The sequence below is a fragment of the Pipistrellus kuhlii genome, unplaced genomic scaffold, assembly GCF_014108245.1.
Source record: "Pipistrellus kuhlii isolate mPipKuh1 unplaced genomic scaffold, mPipKuh1.p scaffold_m20_p_1, whole genome shotgun sequence".
In the NCBI taxonomy this organism is placed as follows: Eukaryota; Metazoa; Chordata; class Mammalia; order Chiroptera; family Vespertilionidae; genus Pipistrellus; species Pipistrellus kuhlii.
This window is the reverse complement of record NW_023425404.1, coordinates 61,788,210-61,803,036: the sequence shown is the minus strand read 5'-3', so window position 1 is coordinate 61,803,036 and position 14,827 is coordinate 61,788,210. Positions and strand designations below refer to the sequence as shown.

The following is a 14,827-nucleotide window of genomic DNA, read 5'->3' as shown; positions in this document are numbered from 1 at the left end:
AGATGATGCCTTCTTAACCAATAAACCTTCCTTTCTCCAAATTCTGCCTTTTTTTTTTTAACTTATTGGGGTGACACTGGTTAACAAAGTTATACAGGTTTCAGGGGCACAATTTGACAACACATTATCTGTACACTGTCCTGTGTGCTCATCACCCCAAGTGAAGTTTCTGTCCATCACCATTTATCTAATTTATACCCCTACATCTCCCCTGGACACCCCTTCCTCAGGCAATCACCCTCTGCTGTGCAAGTCCATGCGTTTTTTCTCTTAATATTTTCTTTTTTTGCTCAATCCCTCTACCACCCAGTTTTCCACTCACCCAACAGTTATCATCAGACTAAGAGTTTGTCCCTATTCTGCTTGTTAGTTCATTCTATTCATTAGATTCCACATATGAGTAAAATCATATGGTGTTTCTCTGACTAGCTTATTTCACTTAGCATACTAGTAATGCTCTTCAGGTCCACCCATGTTGTTGCACAGGGTAAGATTTTCTTTTTCTTTTTTTCTTTTTTTTAACTACTGCATCATATTCCATTGTGTAAATGTACCACAACTTTTTAATCCACTCATCTACTGAGAAACTCTTGGGCTGCTTCAAAATTTTAACTATCCTATCTACCGTGTTTCCCCAAAAATAAGACCTACTTACAGGTTTCCTTCTGAGTGAAATAAAAGGCATCCCCCCGAAAATAAGGCCCCCACTGGGCTAAACATGAGAGATTTGGTCCACTGATTCTGAAAGAAATAGAGTCACAAGAAATTCACCAGGAAATTCAGGAACTGGATTGTTATGATGATGTTCCAGAAGATGATGACATGATTGTCATTGAATAAATGAGTAAATTCTTGATACTGTAGGATTCAGTTTGTCTGGTTTGTGTTGACAACTAGCGTACTACCATACCATATACAGGTAATAAATTTCCTTTATTTTCATTTAAGAATAAATGTGTACCATATTCTTCTTCATGGAAAAATAAGACATCCCCTCAAAATAAGACCTAGCGCATCTTTGGGAGCAAAAACTAATACAAGACACTGTCTTATTTTCAGGGAAACGGGGTAATAGAAGGGTAATATGCAAATTAACTGCCACTCCATCACAAAGATGGAGGCACCCAGTCCTCTCAGTCCCGCCAGAGTCCTTTAGTCCTGGGGGGGCAGCCACTGAGAGCAGGCAGCATGAGTGGCCTGGCGGGATGCTTGCTTCATCGCCACAGCAGCAAGGCAAGTGTTCCACCCCAGCCACAGAGAGCCTCTGGGCAGCAGGCAGAGTGGCCACGCCCCACAGAGAACTACTGGCACATGAATTTGTTACTAGTTATTTACTAGTTGTAAATAATACTGCAATGAACATAGGAATGTACATATTGCTTTTTAATTAAATTTATTGAGTTAAATTGGTTAATCAAATTATACAGGTTTCAAGTATATAATTCTGTGATACATCATCTGTATATTGCATTGTGTGCCCCACTCAAAGTCAAATCTTCTTCTGTTACTATATATTTGACCCACTTTACCCTTTACCATTCCCCACCCTCTCCTCTCTGGTAACCACCATACTGTTATCTGTGTCTATGATTTTTTTGTTTGTGTTTGTTCATTTGTTGCTTTCAGTTTTATATCCTACATATGAGTGAAATCATATGGTTCTTGATTTTTTTTGCCTGACTCATGTCACTTAGAATGATATTCTCAAGATCCATCCATATTGTCGAAAGGGCAGTATTTCATCTTTCTTATGACTGAGTAGTATCCCAATGTGTATATGTACCGCATCTTCTTCATCCAATCATCTATCATAGGACACTTAAGTTGTTTCCACCTTGGCCACTGTGACTAATGCTGCAATAAGCATAGGAGTACAGATAGCTTTGAAAATAAATGTAATCAAATATTGGGGATAGATGCCAAGAAGAGAGGTTCCTGGGTCATATGGTAACTCTTATTAATTTTTTTTTCATTATTAAAAAGTGTATTTATAAATTTTTATCTTACATGTATTTTTTTGTTATCAGCTTACATTTTATTTATTTATTTTATTAAATTTATTGGAATAACATTGGTTAATATAATTATAGAGGTTTCAGGTATGGTTTTCTGTGTTATAAGATCTGTATATTACACTGTGTGCACACCACTCAAAGTCAAATCTTCTCCCATCACCTTATATTAGCCTCTTGTACCACCTCCCCCCTTCCCTTTGGCAACCACCATACTCTTGTTTGTATCCACAAGTTTCAGTTTTATATCCACAAATGAGTGAAATCATATGATTCTTAGCTTTTTCTGATTGACTTATTTCACTTAGAATAATGTTCTCATATATTAATACATAATGGAATACTACTCGACCATAAGAAAGAATGATAAACTGCCATTGGCAACAACATAGATGGACCTTGAGAATATTATGCTAAGTTAACTCTATTCCCACTTTTTGAGGAACTTCCTTACTATTTTCCACAGTGAATGTATTATACCAGTTTACATTCCCACCAGCAGTGAATGAAGGTTCCTTTTTCTCTACAACCCCTCCAACATTTATTACTTATCTTGTCAATAATAGTCATTCTAACAGGTATGAAGCAATTTCCATAATAGCTAGTAAAATTGAACATCTTTTCATATATCTGTTGGCAATTTATACACTAAGTGGTCAGATTATTATGATCTCCAAATGCATAATAATCGGGCCACTCAGTATATATCTATCTAATAAAAGAGAAATATGCAAATTGACCATCACTCCAACACACAAGATGGCTGCTCCCATGTGGTCAAAGATCCTACCCCCATGTGGACACAAGATGGCCACCACAAGATGGCCAGCAGGGGAGGGCTTTCACTGTATCCCATAGATTTTGGGTTGTTGTGTTCTCATTTTCATTTATTTCAAAGTATCTTTTAATTTCTTCCTTGATCTCATTGTTAAGCCATTCATTGTTTAATAACATGTTGCATAGTCTCCATGGTCTTGTTATTGATTTCCAGTTTCCTACCATTATGGTCAGAGAAGAGGCTTGATATGATTTCAATCTTCTTAAATTTGTTGAGATGTTATGTGTGTCCTAACATGTGATCTATCCTAGAAAATGTTCCATGGGCACTTGAAAAGAATGTATACTCTGCTGCTTTGAGGTGAAAAGTTCTGAAGATAATTGCTTCTAAACCACCTTGAACACACAATGGTCATCCACTTTCTCTAGCACTTCTTGCACATTTCCATGCCCTTACAGATTTATGTGCAGATAGTTATTTTTCTGATCAAGTTACTATACACACCCCATCTGAACTACATTCTGACTATTCTACCCAACTCTTCAATTTATACTGAAATGATCTTCAAGTTCACAGAAAATAAACATGAAGTGTTCCACCAAACTATTGTAGATGAGGCACAGTGATGTCCATTTGGAGATCTGTCAAATGTGAGATAGGTGAGCTAACTGGGAATATTCCCAAAATGGTGCAGGTGAAGGTCTCCACTCTCCTACAAGGTTCCCGCCCTCCAAGAGGTACTGTTCTTCACTCCTTCTTATTTGACTCCATTGAGACACGCACATCACAACACAAGGGCACCAAAGGAGCTTCAACCTGAGGCTCCAGGTACTTCTCTAGGACTGCCTGCTTCCTTCCCAAGAAACTATTATTTATAAACACCAGAACTCTAGTAATGTCAATGAATTTCCAGGAGACAACAAGGAATGATTCATGTAAAATCATGAAAAGCCTTTTGCAAACATCAGACTATGGAATACAGATTATGTTCAGAAACATCAGAGAAAATTCAACACAAAATAAAGTTGGAACAAGGAGAAAAATCAATGTTTTTTATATGAAACTTTAACACATAAAACAGTCCAACTAAAAGAAAAATCAGTCTTTTTCACATGAATTAGAGAAATCTCAAAAAAAAAATGGGGAAATCCATGATTCAATCTACTGCTCTGCTACTCCAAATAAAAGAGACAATAGATCAATGATCCTCATATCTCAGTGAACTCAAGAGATTGTTTAGTTTTCCAGTTTAATACCTTTCCTCATCCTGACCCAGTTTTCTCATTGTTTCCATGTAGTTTAATAATGGGTCAAGCTACATCTGGGGTGTGCTGTTACATTCTAGGAATTACATTTTTAGAGAAATATAAGCTAGTGAGGAATTGTTCAAAGTGTACAATAGAGAGGGGAATCTCTATATATATAAACAAATTCCTGGATTTGAGTGTAAAGGGAATTTTTCTCTCCTTGTCACCACTGAACTGAGAGCTTAATGATACAGAGTGTGTCTGAACTCAAAATACATTTTAATAGCAGTGCCAAACATAAAAGCTTGGGGAACACTGAATTAGGGGGGAAGCAGTTATTGCTGCTCTCTTGTCTACCTCCTGCAAAGGCTGTGCTCTCTCCTTGTTTCTGTTCAGCACTCCGTGGGTTCTCTGCCTCTGTGTCCTCCACAGCACAGTAGTAAGTGGCAGCATCTGCCACCTGCACCTGGAGGATGAGCAGTGAAGAAGAGAATCGCTCATATGTCATGTTGTAGCGTCCCTCCTGAGAAGGTCTTGACCCCTTTACAAGGAGTCTTGGTGCACATCCTGGGAAATGGAGGTACCAGAAGAAGTTGTATGCATTGGATATCGAGTGATTACAGGAGATTTCCACCACAGCTCCCTCCGAAGACACCATGGTGGAGTGCTGAAATACCTGGTTCTTGTTCTCTGCAACTGCAGGAAACAAACAAAAAAGGCTGTGAGACTGATGCTGCTACTTGCTTGTTAATAGCCTTTTAGGTACAGTGAATATTAATAAATCTAATTTTTTTTTAATTGTCCAAATTTTAAAATAACGGCATACACTTTTCCAAGAACAGAGAGTGAAGAAAAAAGCCTACTCACCCATCCAGAGCGCGCTAAAGAGGAGCCCCAACCACACCACTTCCAGGGTGCTCTGCAGAGCGATAGCCATACCTCAGCTGGTCTCGGGCCTCAGCTGGTCTTGGCCTCCGCTGTGTGTGTGATGCTCACCAGCAAGCCGATTGAAGGCCTCCTATTTTACATTTTCTTCCTTGTGTCAATGACATCATCAGCCAGAATCTGTGAACTACAGAAGAGTGACTTCAGCTGTGAGGCTGCTTAAGAGTGATTTCACTTATGCTTTGTTCTGATCTTACAAGGGAATGTAGCTTTTCCGAGGTCACCACAGTTGTGCAAATTTAATCACTGAAGAAGCTTGCTTCATAACGGTAACAAAAGAAGTTACCTAATTGATGAGAGACTACTTCATTACTCATATTAAAGTGATGTATTCACACCAACAGTATACTGAACTTTTCACCTGTGATATGATGACATACTAACATGTTAAAAACAATGATTATGAAATTTTAGTAACTGGAAGGTACAAGTTGAGATATTTTTAAGGCACAAAAATTACTTTGTAAACATGCTCATCAAAATTTTACTCCTTGCATCCAACGTTGGTCTCTGGAAAAAATATAGAAAGAAAAATCTGATTATACTTTTCTGTAGCCAAAAGGGCCTGGGTCAAGGAAGCCCCAAAGGCTGCATTTGAAAATTATCTTTTTTGGATGGTACCTACCCTCATTTTGTAGCCTGAGATTATCCACTTTCTTATTAATACAGGGATTAATAGTTCTCCCTTTGGATTTTATTGTTTTAAACATATTTTCTTGGCATTTTATTTGAAAAAAGAAGAGTACCGTAAATAAGTTTTGTGACAATTCAAGAGTTTATGCAGCAGTTTTTAATGTGTAGCACCACCTAGTGGACTACCTGGGAACTGACGGAAAATCATTTCCCGAAACAGCCTCTGAGGGCTTGAAGAGATTTCATTCCTTTTGCTTTTGTTCAAACTGCTCATTCTTATTCAATTTCCATAGAGAAATGAAGGTTATCTACAGGAAATATGTGCCTTCTTAGAAACCTCTGGTTACCAAAGATGGTCTTCACTCGGGTGAGAGATTATTTAAACACATACTTGCACGGAATTAAATATGTCTTTCTCATCCTAAGGTGGTTGCTTGATTCATTTTATTTCCTTTTTCTTTTTTTTCCTTTTTTTTTTAATAATCTCACAAGTCAGGAGAAATCAGTTTTTTCCCTAATCTTTTTTCTTTTTTCACTGGTATATTCCTTAATTATGATAAGATTATTGTTTAGATTCAAGACACTTTTATTTCTATTTATAACCCCCAAAAGCTTCCAAAAAATACAAAATTGCAATGTGGTTATTAAATTAGAATGGAAAAAAAGTCAAAGAAAGTAGGCACATATTTCTTTAGTGGAAGGACTAATGTAGCCTCTGTGATTAAATTGAGCTCTGAAACTTCTGACAACTGAAGCATAAAAAGGAAACACAAAGGGAATACAATTATACAAATGAGCTGATTAAATGTGCAAGCAGCTTCCTCCTGCAGCTGAGGGGTATATAGCTATAGATGACTTGAAATTCTTTTTTAGATTACTGGTTAACATCTGATTCAAAGTTTCTTTTTTAAAAATATTTTTTATTGACTTTTTACAGAGAGGAAGGGAGAGGGAGAGTTAGAAACATCCATGAGAGTGAAACATCAATCAGCCATCTCCTACACACCTATTACTGGGAATGTGCCTGCAACCAATGACATACACTTTTTTTTCGATTCCAGTACATGCTCTTAACTGGAATCGAACCCAGGACCCTTCAGTCTGCAGGCCAATGCTCTATCACTGATCCAAACCGGTCAGGGCTGGTTCAAAGTTTCTAACCACTGCAAAATAGTTTAGCATGTGCTTCCTCTACATTTATTATGCAGTGCCCTGCATTTATTATGCAGACTCACAGGCTGCCTCCAACCCCCTCCAACACAGCAGTGAACATATTTTTATATTTCCCCTTATTAAAATTAGAATTTTCAGCAAGGATTGTCCAGTCATACTACATATACATACTAATTTCACTAATTAAACATTCAAACTAGTGATAGCGACATACACTTCTACCAGCAGGGCATGAGCATTCCAGGCTCATCAATGCTCAACAACAATCGGTATTGTAAAACTGCCTACATTTAATCAATATGCTGAGTGTGGAGTCTCATTTCAATTTGTATTACCTTTCTATTAGTGAAACTGAGCCATGTTCTCCTTTCCAATATTACCTATTCAAATGATTTGCCCAGCTAAGAAGGCCCTAATCTTTCACCGAGGGCTGACCTGGAAGCTGTGAAGGAAAGAGTGAGAACTAAGGCAGAGTTGTAAACTGCCCAAACCTGCACACAAAACCAGTGGCTAGGGCAGGAGATCTATTCATTCCAAACGTTTAAGGAAATCTCTGTCCAATTATGAGCTGGTCACAGGTTCAATTCCCAGTCAAGGGCATATACCTAGGTTTTGGAAGGCACCCAGTTGATATGTCTCTCTCATGTCAATGTTTCTCTCTCTCTCTCTCTCTCTCCCTCTCTCTCTCTCTCTCTCTCTCTCTCTCTCTCTCTCTCTATCTCTCTCTCTCTCTCTCTCCCCCCTTCCCTCCCTCCTTTCACTCTCTCTGTAAAAGCAATGGGAGAAAAATATCCTCAGGTGAGGATTAACAAAATTTTAAAAAATGTGCTATTACCATTTGTGATAGCATGGGTAGACCTAGAAGGTATTATGTTAAGTTAAAGAAATCAGAGAAAGACAAATACCATATGATTTTACTTATATGTGGAAGCTAAAAGAGCCAAAGAAAGAAAATAAAAGCACTCACTGATTCAGAGGTCAATCTGGTGGCCAGAAGGGAAGGAGGGGTTGAGGGCTGGGTGAAAAGGGTGAAGGGATTAAGAAGCATAAATTGGTACTCACTAAATACTCAGGGGGATATAAAATATGGCAATAGGGAATATAGACAATAATATCATAATAACTATGCATGGTGCCAGATGAATACTGGAAATATCAGGGGGAGCATTTTATAAAGTACATGATTGTTTAATCAGTATGTTGTACACCTGAAACCAATTCTTTTTAATAAAAGCTTAATTTGCTAAGTGTCCAACCATTTGTTTGACTCTTGACCAATCACTATGACACACACTGACCACCAGGGGGCAGATGCTCTGACCAGTAGGTTAGCTCAGCGTTTTTCAACCGCTGTTCCGCGAGATGTTGCCTGGTGTGCCGTAGGTGCAGACAAGACAAGAATTTTATAATTTTTCACTATTTTGTTTACTTAATATTTCATAATAAAGTAATTATAAAATACTTTCTTTGTGTTTATTTGATTCCTATTCAAGAGAATTACTTTATATATAGTCAATATAGGCACAGAGTTAAATTTTTTAACATTTTCTAATGGTGGTGTGCCTCGTGATTTTTTTCATGAAACAAGTGTGCCTTTGCCCAAAAAAGGTTGAAAAACACTGGGTTAGCTTGCTGCTGGGGTCCAGCCAATTGGGACTGGGTGAGATGGGCCAAACACAACCTAGTGCTCTCTGCAACCTTCCCCAGCCCCGACCGTGCACCAGTGGGGTTCCTCAGCTTGGCCTGTGCCCTCTCGCAATCCGGGACCCCTGAGGGGATGTCAGAGAGCTGGTTTCAGCCCCATCCCCGCAGGCTAGGCTGAGGGACACCACCAGTGCACAAATCCATGCACTGGGCCTCTAGTACAAAATAATACTGAATGTAAACTGTAATTGAATTTTTTTAAATCTCATAAAGAGCTGGGGCCTAGATGGCTTCATTGGTAAATTGTACTGAATGCTTAAAGAATGAACCCCAATCCTACACAAACTTCCAAAACAGAACAGGAGGGACCACTTTTCATCTTACAATTATAAGAGAACAGTGCTAAGAACGTTCATGATTCTTCCCAAGCCTCATTCTCCTAAAACTTCTGAGACCACTTCTTTTCTTCTTCCCTTAGTTTTCTCCTTTTACTTGGGTATCCTATAAGGTTCCATTTCCAGACCTTTATCTCCTACTCTTTATCTTTCTGCCATACCTGTATCTCTCTGGTAGTCATTTCAAAGACAAAACTTTGGGGAAGTAGGTGAAAATTTTATTTTTAAATAACTCTCTAACCTGACAGGACTCTAACATCAAAGCAGTAATTCTCAGGGATATTGTTGTTGTCCCCAAATTCCCATTTAAATGCTAAACCGTTCTCTGGAGTGTGACTAGACTTTGTGATTCTATGACCCCTCGATGTGCTCTGTGTATTAAGTCATTTCCATAAGTTAATCACCTCATAACCACAACATTTTTAACAAGGTCCACTTGGGAACCCAATCCCCTTTATCAACTGTTATTCTCACCACAGAGAAGCATTTAGAAACCAGGGAGTAATCAGTGAGAGCAAGAGTTATAATGAACTGCTAGAGGTAGCCTCTTATCTGTGATGTTGGCATGCCCAGAAAACACAGGAGATTAATTTAAAAGTTGGATTTCCCTCTGGATCACTTTAACAGTTAGTCCCTATTGAACTGTAATTTGCCAAAAGTAACTAAACTCTAGACTTCTTCCTCACCTGAACTTTATGTGTGTTCCAGTTACAAACACCTAGCCTCTTGAGTGCCATTTGACCCCAACAGAGCAGAAGCAATTTACAACCCTACAACCCTGCTCCTTTGTGCATAGCTGCCTTTATCATTAAAAGAAAACATTATGCAGAGAGGATTTTTAATCTAGATTGTGGTTAACTACTTGACTAGGGCCCTGTGTGGGTAGTTAGTCCATACAGTTCACTCATTCTTTTCCTTTCCCAGCTGAATTAGTCTGTCGTCTTGGGCCCACCTGGGATGAGGTTCAAAATAATAAATTCTTATCCTCTAAGAAACTTGGAACTGGACAAAGTCTTCGAGTCTACCTGCCGAAACCCGTTCGTTTTATAGGAGAGAAAATCAGGCCTTTCAGAAACTTACGCAGCTTGCTTAAGAGTACCCAGGAAGTTTGTGATTGAACCAGATCTAAAACTATCATCTCCTATTCAGTGTTCTAACAAAAATTGTAAGAGTGTCTGCCACCTGAAGAGAAATATAGAAGGGGGGAAAAAGAGATTGCTTTCATTTAATTTTGGTTAGGAAAATATAAAAGCCTATATCCTATTATTTCTTACTTTGAAATTTTGGAATCTCTCTAATAGTTTCCATTTCCTCTTCATACTTATTACCATTGTTGTTATTAACTCATGCCCCTAATGATATCATAGCCCCCTTGCTTTGGCTTTCATATACAGGTCACTTATTTCTAATCTATACTGCATATCACTGCCAAATAGTCTTCCTAAAAAAAGGTCACGACCCAATCTATTTAATAAAATAAGTTGTATGATCTTTATATCTCTTGCCATGCTATATCAGGTGAAGGGGAATCTAATTATGTTTTTTATTCCAAATTTCTATTCAGTGACTATAAGTAATTGAGTTAAATTTATGTAATTCATTGACTTATGCATTTTAGTAACATATTAGACTTTTAAATATAGCACCCTTTATTTCTGGGCTTTTTGTTATAGATGTTCCATGCATCTTTCAGTTAATTATATCTGATCCACCTTTCTTTGACAACCATATCAGTATAAATTGGAAAAACAAACTGTGATATAGTCACACAATTGAATACTACTCAGCACTAAAAAGAAGTAAACCATTGAAACAAGAAATAAAATACATGGATCTTAAAATAATTATGCTGAGTGAAAGAAGTCAGACCGAGAAACAATGCATTCTGTCCATTTACATCAAATTCCAACAATTCTGGCAAGGGCAACTAATCAACAGTGACCATAAATTTAATTTAAAAGCATGTCAAATTTTCTCTGATATAAGTCCTGCTTTGCTAATGTCACTTGCCCTTGCTCTGCACTCTGAAGCAAAGTGTTTTGGTGTACCTGAGTTCTTCTCATAGTATCTGTTACAGCACAGAAATGTGGGCCACTCTGACTCTATTCTGCTCCTCTAGGACAGATTAGATGTATTAGGGGACATTCCACTTTTGGTTAGAAAAAGTCCAACTACTAAAGTCCATTAGTTGAATTCTTTAGAAAATGGAACACTGTCCCCCAACTTTCCTTGGACCAAAACATGGTGTCATTGCCGAAACCGGTTTGGCTCAGTGGATAGAGCGTCGGCCTGTGGACTGAAAGGTCCTGGGTTCAATTCCAGTCAAGGGCATGTACATTGGTTGTGGGCACATCCCAGGAGGGGGTGTGCAGGAAACAGCTGGTCGATGATTCTCTCTCATCGACGTTTCTAACTCTCTATCCCTCTCCCTTCCTCTCTGGAAAAATTCAATAAAATATATTTAAAAAAAAAAAAAAAACATGGTGCCATTGATGATGAAACTCTAGCTGAAGGAGATGCAGAAGGTTTCCTTTTCCTGCAGTATCATCAAGGAAAGCAATAGAACCTGAGAGATAACAGGGCTGCACACCACTGATGGAAGAAACAGCTAAGATGTGTGGAATAATGAAAAAATTAGCATGTCACTTTCATACAAAAGAATTATCAAGACTTGAAAAATAGCCTAATTAAATGTGAGAATTTTAGCATATTTCATTCTGAACTTCTAACAACTGAACTCATTTAGCACCAGCACCCTCCAGGAAGCATCCCCATTGCATTATCTCCTCCCAAATTTGGTTCTCATCCGTCTCAATCTGGATGAGACAGACTCCTCCATCGCGGGAAGCCAGCTATGGACAGTGACTCGCAGATACAAAGGCTTTTCTCATTTGTACTAGAAAAGGAGAAAAACGATCCCTCCCCCAGGCTCTTTGGCTCACTCTACCCATCAGCGGGTGAGAAAAATTCCAAACTGAGCCGGTTCCTGCAGAACTAGGAACGTCTCTTCAAGTACGTAGTGAGTCTGTGGTTTTGAAATTGGTCCTGGTTGTGTATCGCAGAGCCTATTCCCTCTATTTTACTGCTGTGGAGAGAAGGAAGAATACAGAGATACTCCTAAGTATGTTTACATTGCTTCTGAAGCCCATTTTTTGAAAGCTTAGAACAGATTATAATACCTTGATTAAAAATTGAAAGTGTGTAAAACATGCCTTTTCCTCCTCATCCTTCTGCAACAGTATTTCACAAAAAAACAAAAGCCAGATTAAGCCTATCATCACCAAAAGGCAGGTCAGAGTGCTGGTAGAGTGGAATTGGGAGACATGACTTTTCTTTTTTCTCTTTTTTTTTTTAATATATTTTTATTGCTTTAAAAAAAATCGATCAGCTGCCTCCTGCACGCCCCCCCCCCCCCACTGGGAATGTGCCCACAACCAAGGTACATGCCCTTGACTGGAATCAAACCAGGGACCCTTAAGTCTGCAGGCTGACGCTCTATCCACTGAGCCAAACCTGTTAGGGCGAGACTTGAGCTTTAGACTCAGTTATTACTCCAATTCTCTGTGAACTTGGGCCAATTGCTTTACCTCACTGAGGCCCATTTTCTCTATTTGTGAGTGAAAATAAGAAATAGAGTAGGTAAACTCCCAAGTCCCTTTAAGGGCTAAGATCTTGTGATCTATATAATATGTACATTTCTTATTAAAAAAATAATGAGATTTGGGTCAAATGTAAATTAATTTAGCCTAACCAGTGTGGATCAACGGTTGAGCATTGACCCATGAACCAGGTCAGGGAATATGGCCAGGTTGTGGCTTGATCCCCAGTAGGGGGCATGCAGGAGGCAACCGGTCAATAATCCTCTTTCCCTCTCCCTTCTTCTTTCTGAAATCAATAAAAAATATATTTAAATTTTAAAATTACACTAGTTTAAAATGAAATTAAAAAAAGTACTTTGCTTTATTTGTGGGCCATGCAACAGAATCAAACTTTAAAAAGAGCTAAGGATAATCTAATCAAGATAGTGAGGACGTGAGGCTGCAATCTTTATCTCTAGCTTAAGAATGAGCAAGTAAGCCCTCAACTGAGGGATGGAAAAGAAGCAAGCTTCCCTCACCCTCTCCAGACTTTTAAAAGTTTCCAGGATGTTATCCAACTTCATCTAAAGAATTGTTTTTAAAAATGCTCAGCCACATTGCCAGTTGTCCAGTATCTTGGTGAAAAGCTTCTGCCTTCTGGAAGCTAGGTCATCGAAATTACTGTCTTAGGGCATCATGACAGAGCCCTACTGTGATCCTGATGAGAGTGACAACTTCTTTTGCGATGTACCTCAGCTGACCAAACTGGCCTGCACTGATACCCACGCCATGGAGTTTCTCATCGTCTCCAACAGTAGACTAAATGCTGTGGTATGTTTGCGGTCCTTGTGGTGCCCTAAACAATCATTCTGGTGAATTTGAAACAGCAGATCTGGTAGAAGGCCCTATCTACCTGTGCAGCCCACTTCACCATAGTCACACTGTTCCTGGATATTGTATTTTCATCGACTCTCATCTATCCGTCAGCCTTCCAGAGGACAAGATGGTGCCTGTTTTTTCATTGTTGTCATTCTCCTGCTGAATCCTATCATCTATACCCTAAGGAAAGAAGACATAAAGAAAAAGTTAATGTATAGAAAGAAGAGGAAAGAAAAAAAAAACTGTCTAAGTCCTTAAGATGTTTTGTGCTCCAAATCAAAGAAATGCCTTGTTAAGAATAATTTACATACCATATCTATCAGACTACAGTCATATGCTATATTGAAACTTGGACCAAAGATGGGCTGCACAGTGGTCTCAAACACTGGAAAATAAGACAAATTGAATTTTCAAACAACGTTGGTGACTTATAAAGAAGACTTTGCAACAAGTCAACAAATGACAAGAGCTGGCAAGGATGTGGAGAAAAAGGAACCCTCGTACACTGCTGGTAGGAATAGTGCAGAATAGTGCAGCTACTGTGGAAAACAGTATGGAGTTCCTTCCAAAAGTTAAAAATGAGACTCCCATTTGACCCAATAATCTCACTTCTAAGAATATATTTCAAGAAATCAAAAACACCAATCCGAAAGAATATATGTACCCCTATATTCATAGCACCACAATTTACAATAGCTAAGATTTGGAAATAGCCTAAGTGCCCATCAGCAGATGAGTGGATTAAAAAACTGTGGTACATCTATACAATTGAATTCTACACCAATGTAAAAAAAAGAAAGAACTGGTACCACTTGCAACAGCATGAATGGACCTGGAGAGCATTATGCTAAGCGAAATAAGCCAGTCAGAGAAAAATAAATATCACAGGATCTCACTCATTTGTGGACTATAATGAACAACATAAACTGATGAATAAAAATAGATATAGAGACACAGAAGCATCGAACAGACCAACAAACCTCATAAGGGAGGCAGGGGAGGGTGGGGGTGAGGGGATATGAGATCAACCAAAGGACTTGTATGCATGCATATTAGCATAACCAATGAACACAGACAGTAGTGGCTTGAGGGCCTGTGCTGGGGGGCAGGAATGGGTGGGGAGAGGTCAATGTGGGGGAAAAGAAAACATATATAATACTTTCAACAATAAAGAATTTAAATAAAAATAAAATAAAGGGGGAAAGAAAGAACACTTTGAACCACTGAAATTATTGATATTTTTCAAGTGCCCAGGAAACCTCTGCTATCAGAGCAATGGAATAGGGATGTCTTATTATTCATTCATTTGACTTATATTTACATACTTAGCACCTATTGTGTGTGAGTACTAGGATTATAGTCATAAATAAAATATACATATAGTCCCTTCTTCCTGTAGTTTAGAGTCTAGTGAAAATAGAAAACAAAAATATAAACAAATTTTAATTGCAGATGGTGACAAATATTGTGAAAGAAGGCAGCAGGATGCTGTTAGTTAGAGAAGAGAGTGTCTCGACATTGGCTAATCGGGAAGAGCCTCTCT

At 38.5% G+C, this 14,827-nt stretch overlaps 1 gene segment (V, D, J or C); it reads right to left on the bottom strand.

The window, feature by feature from the left end:
- Nucleotides 1–3,848: 3,848 nt before the first annotated feature.
- Nucleotides 3,849–5,103, bottom strand: LOC123651604. The segment is given in 2 exon segments: nt 3,849–4,733; nt 4,905–5,103. Coding segments are annotated over 2 exon segments (543 nt in total).
- Nucleotides 5,104–14,827: the final 9,724 nt, after the last annotated feature.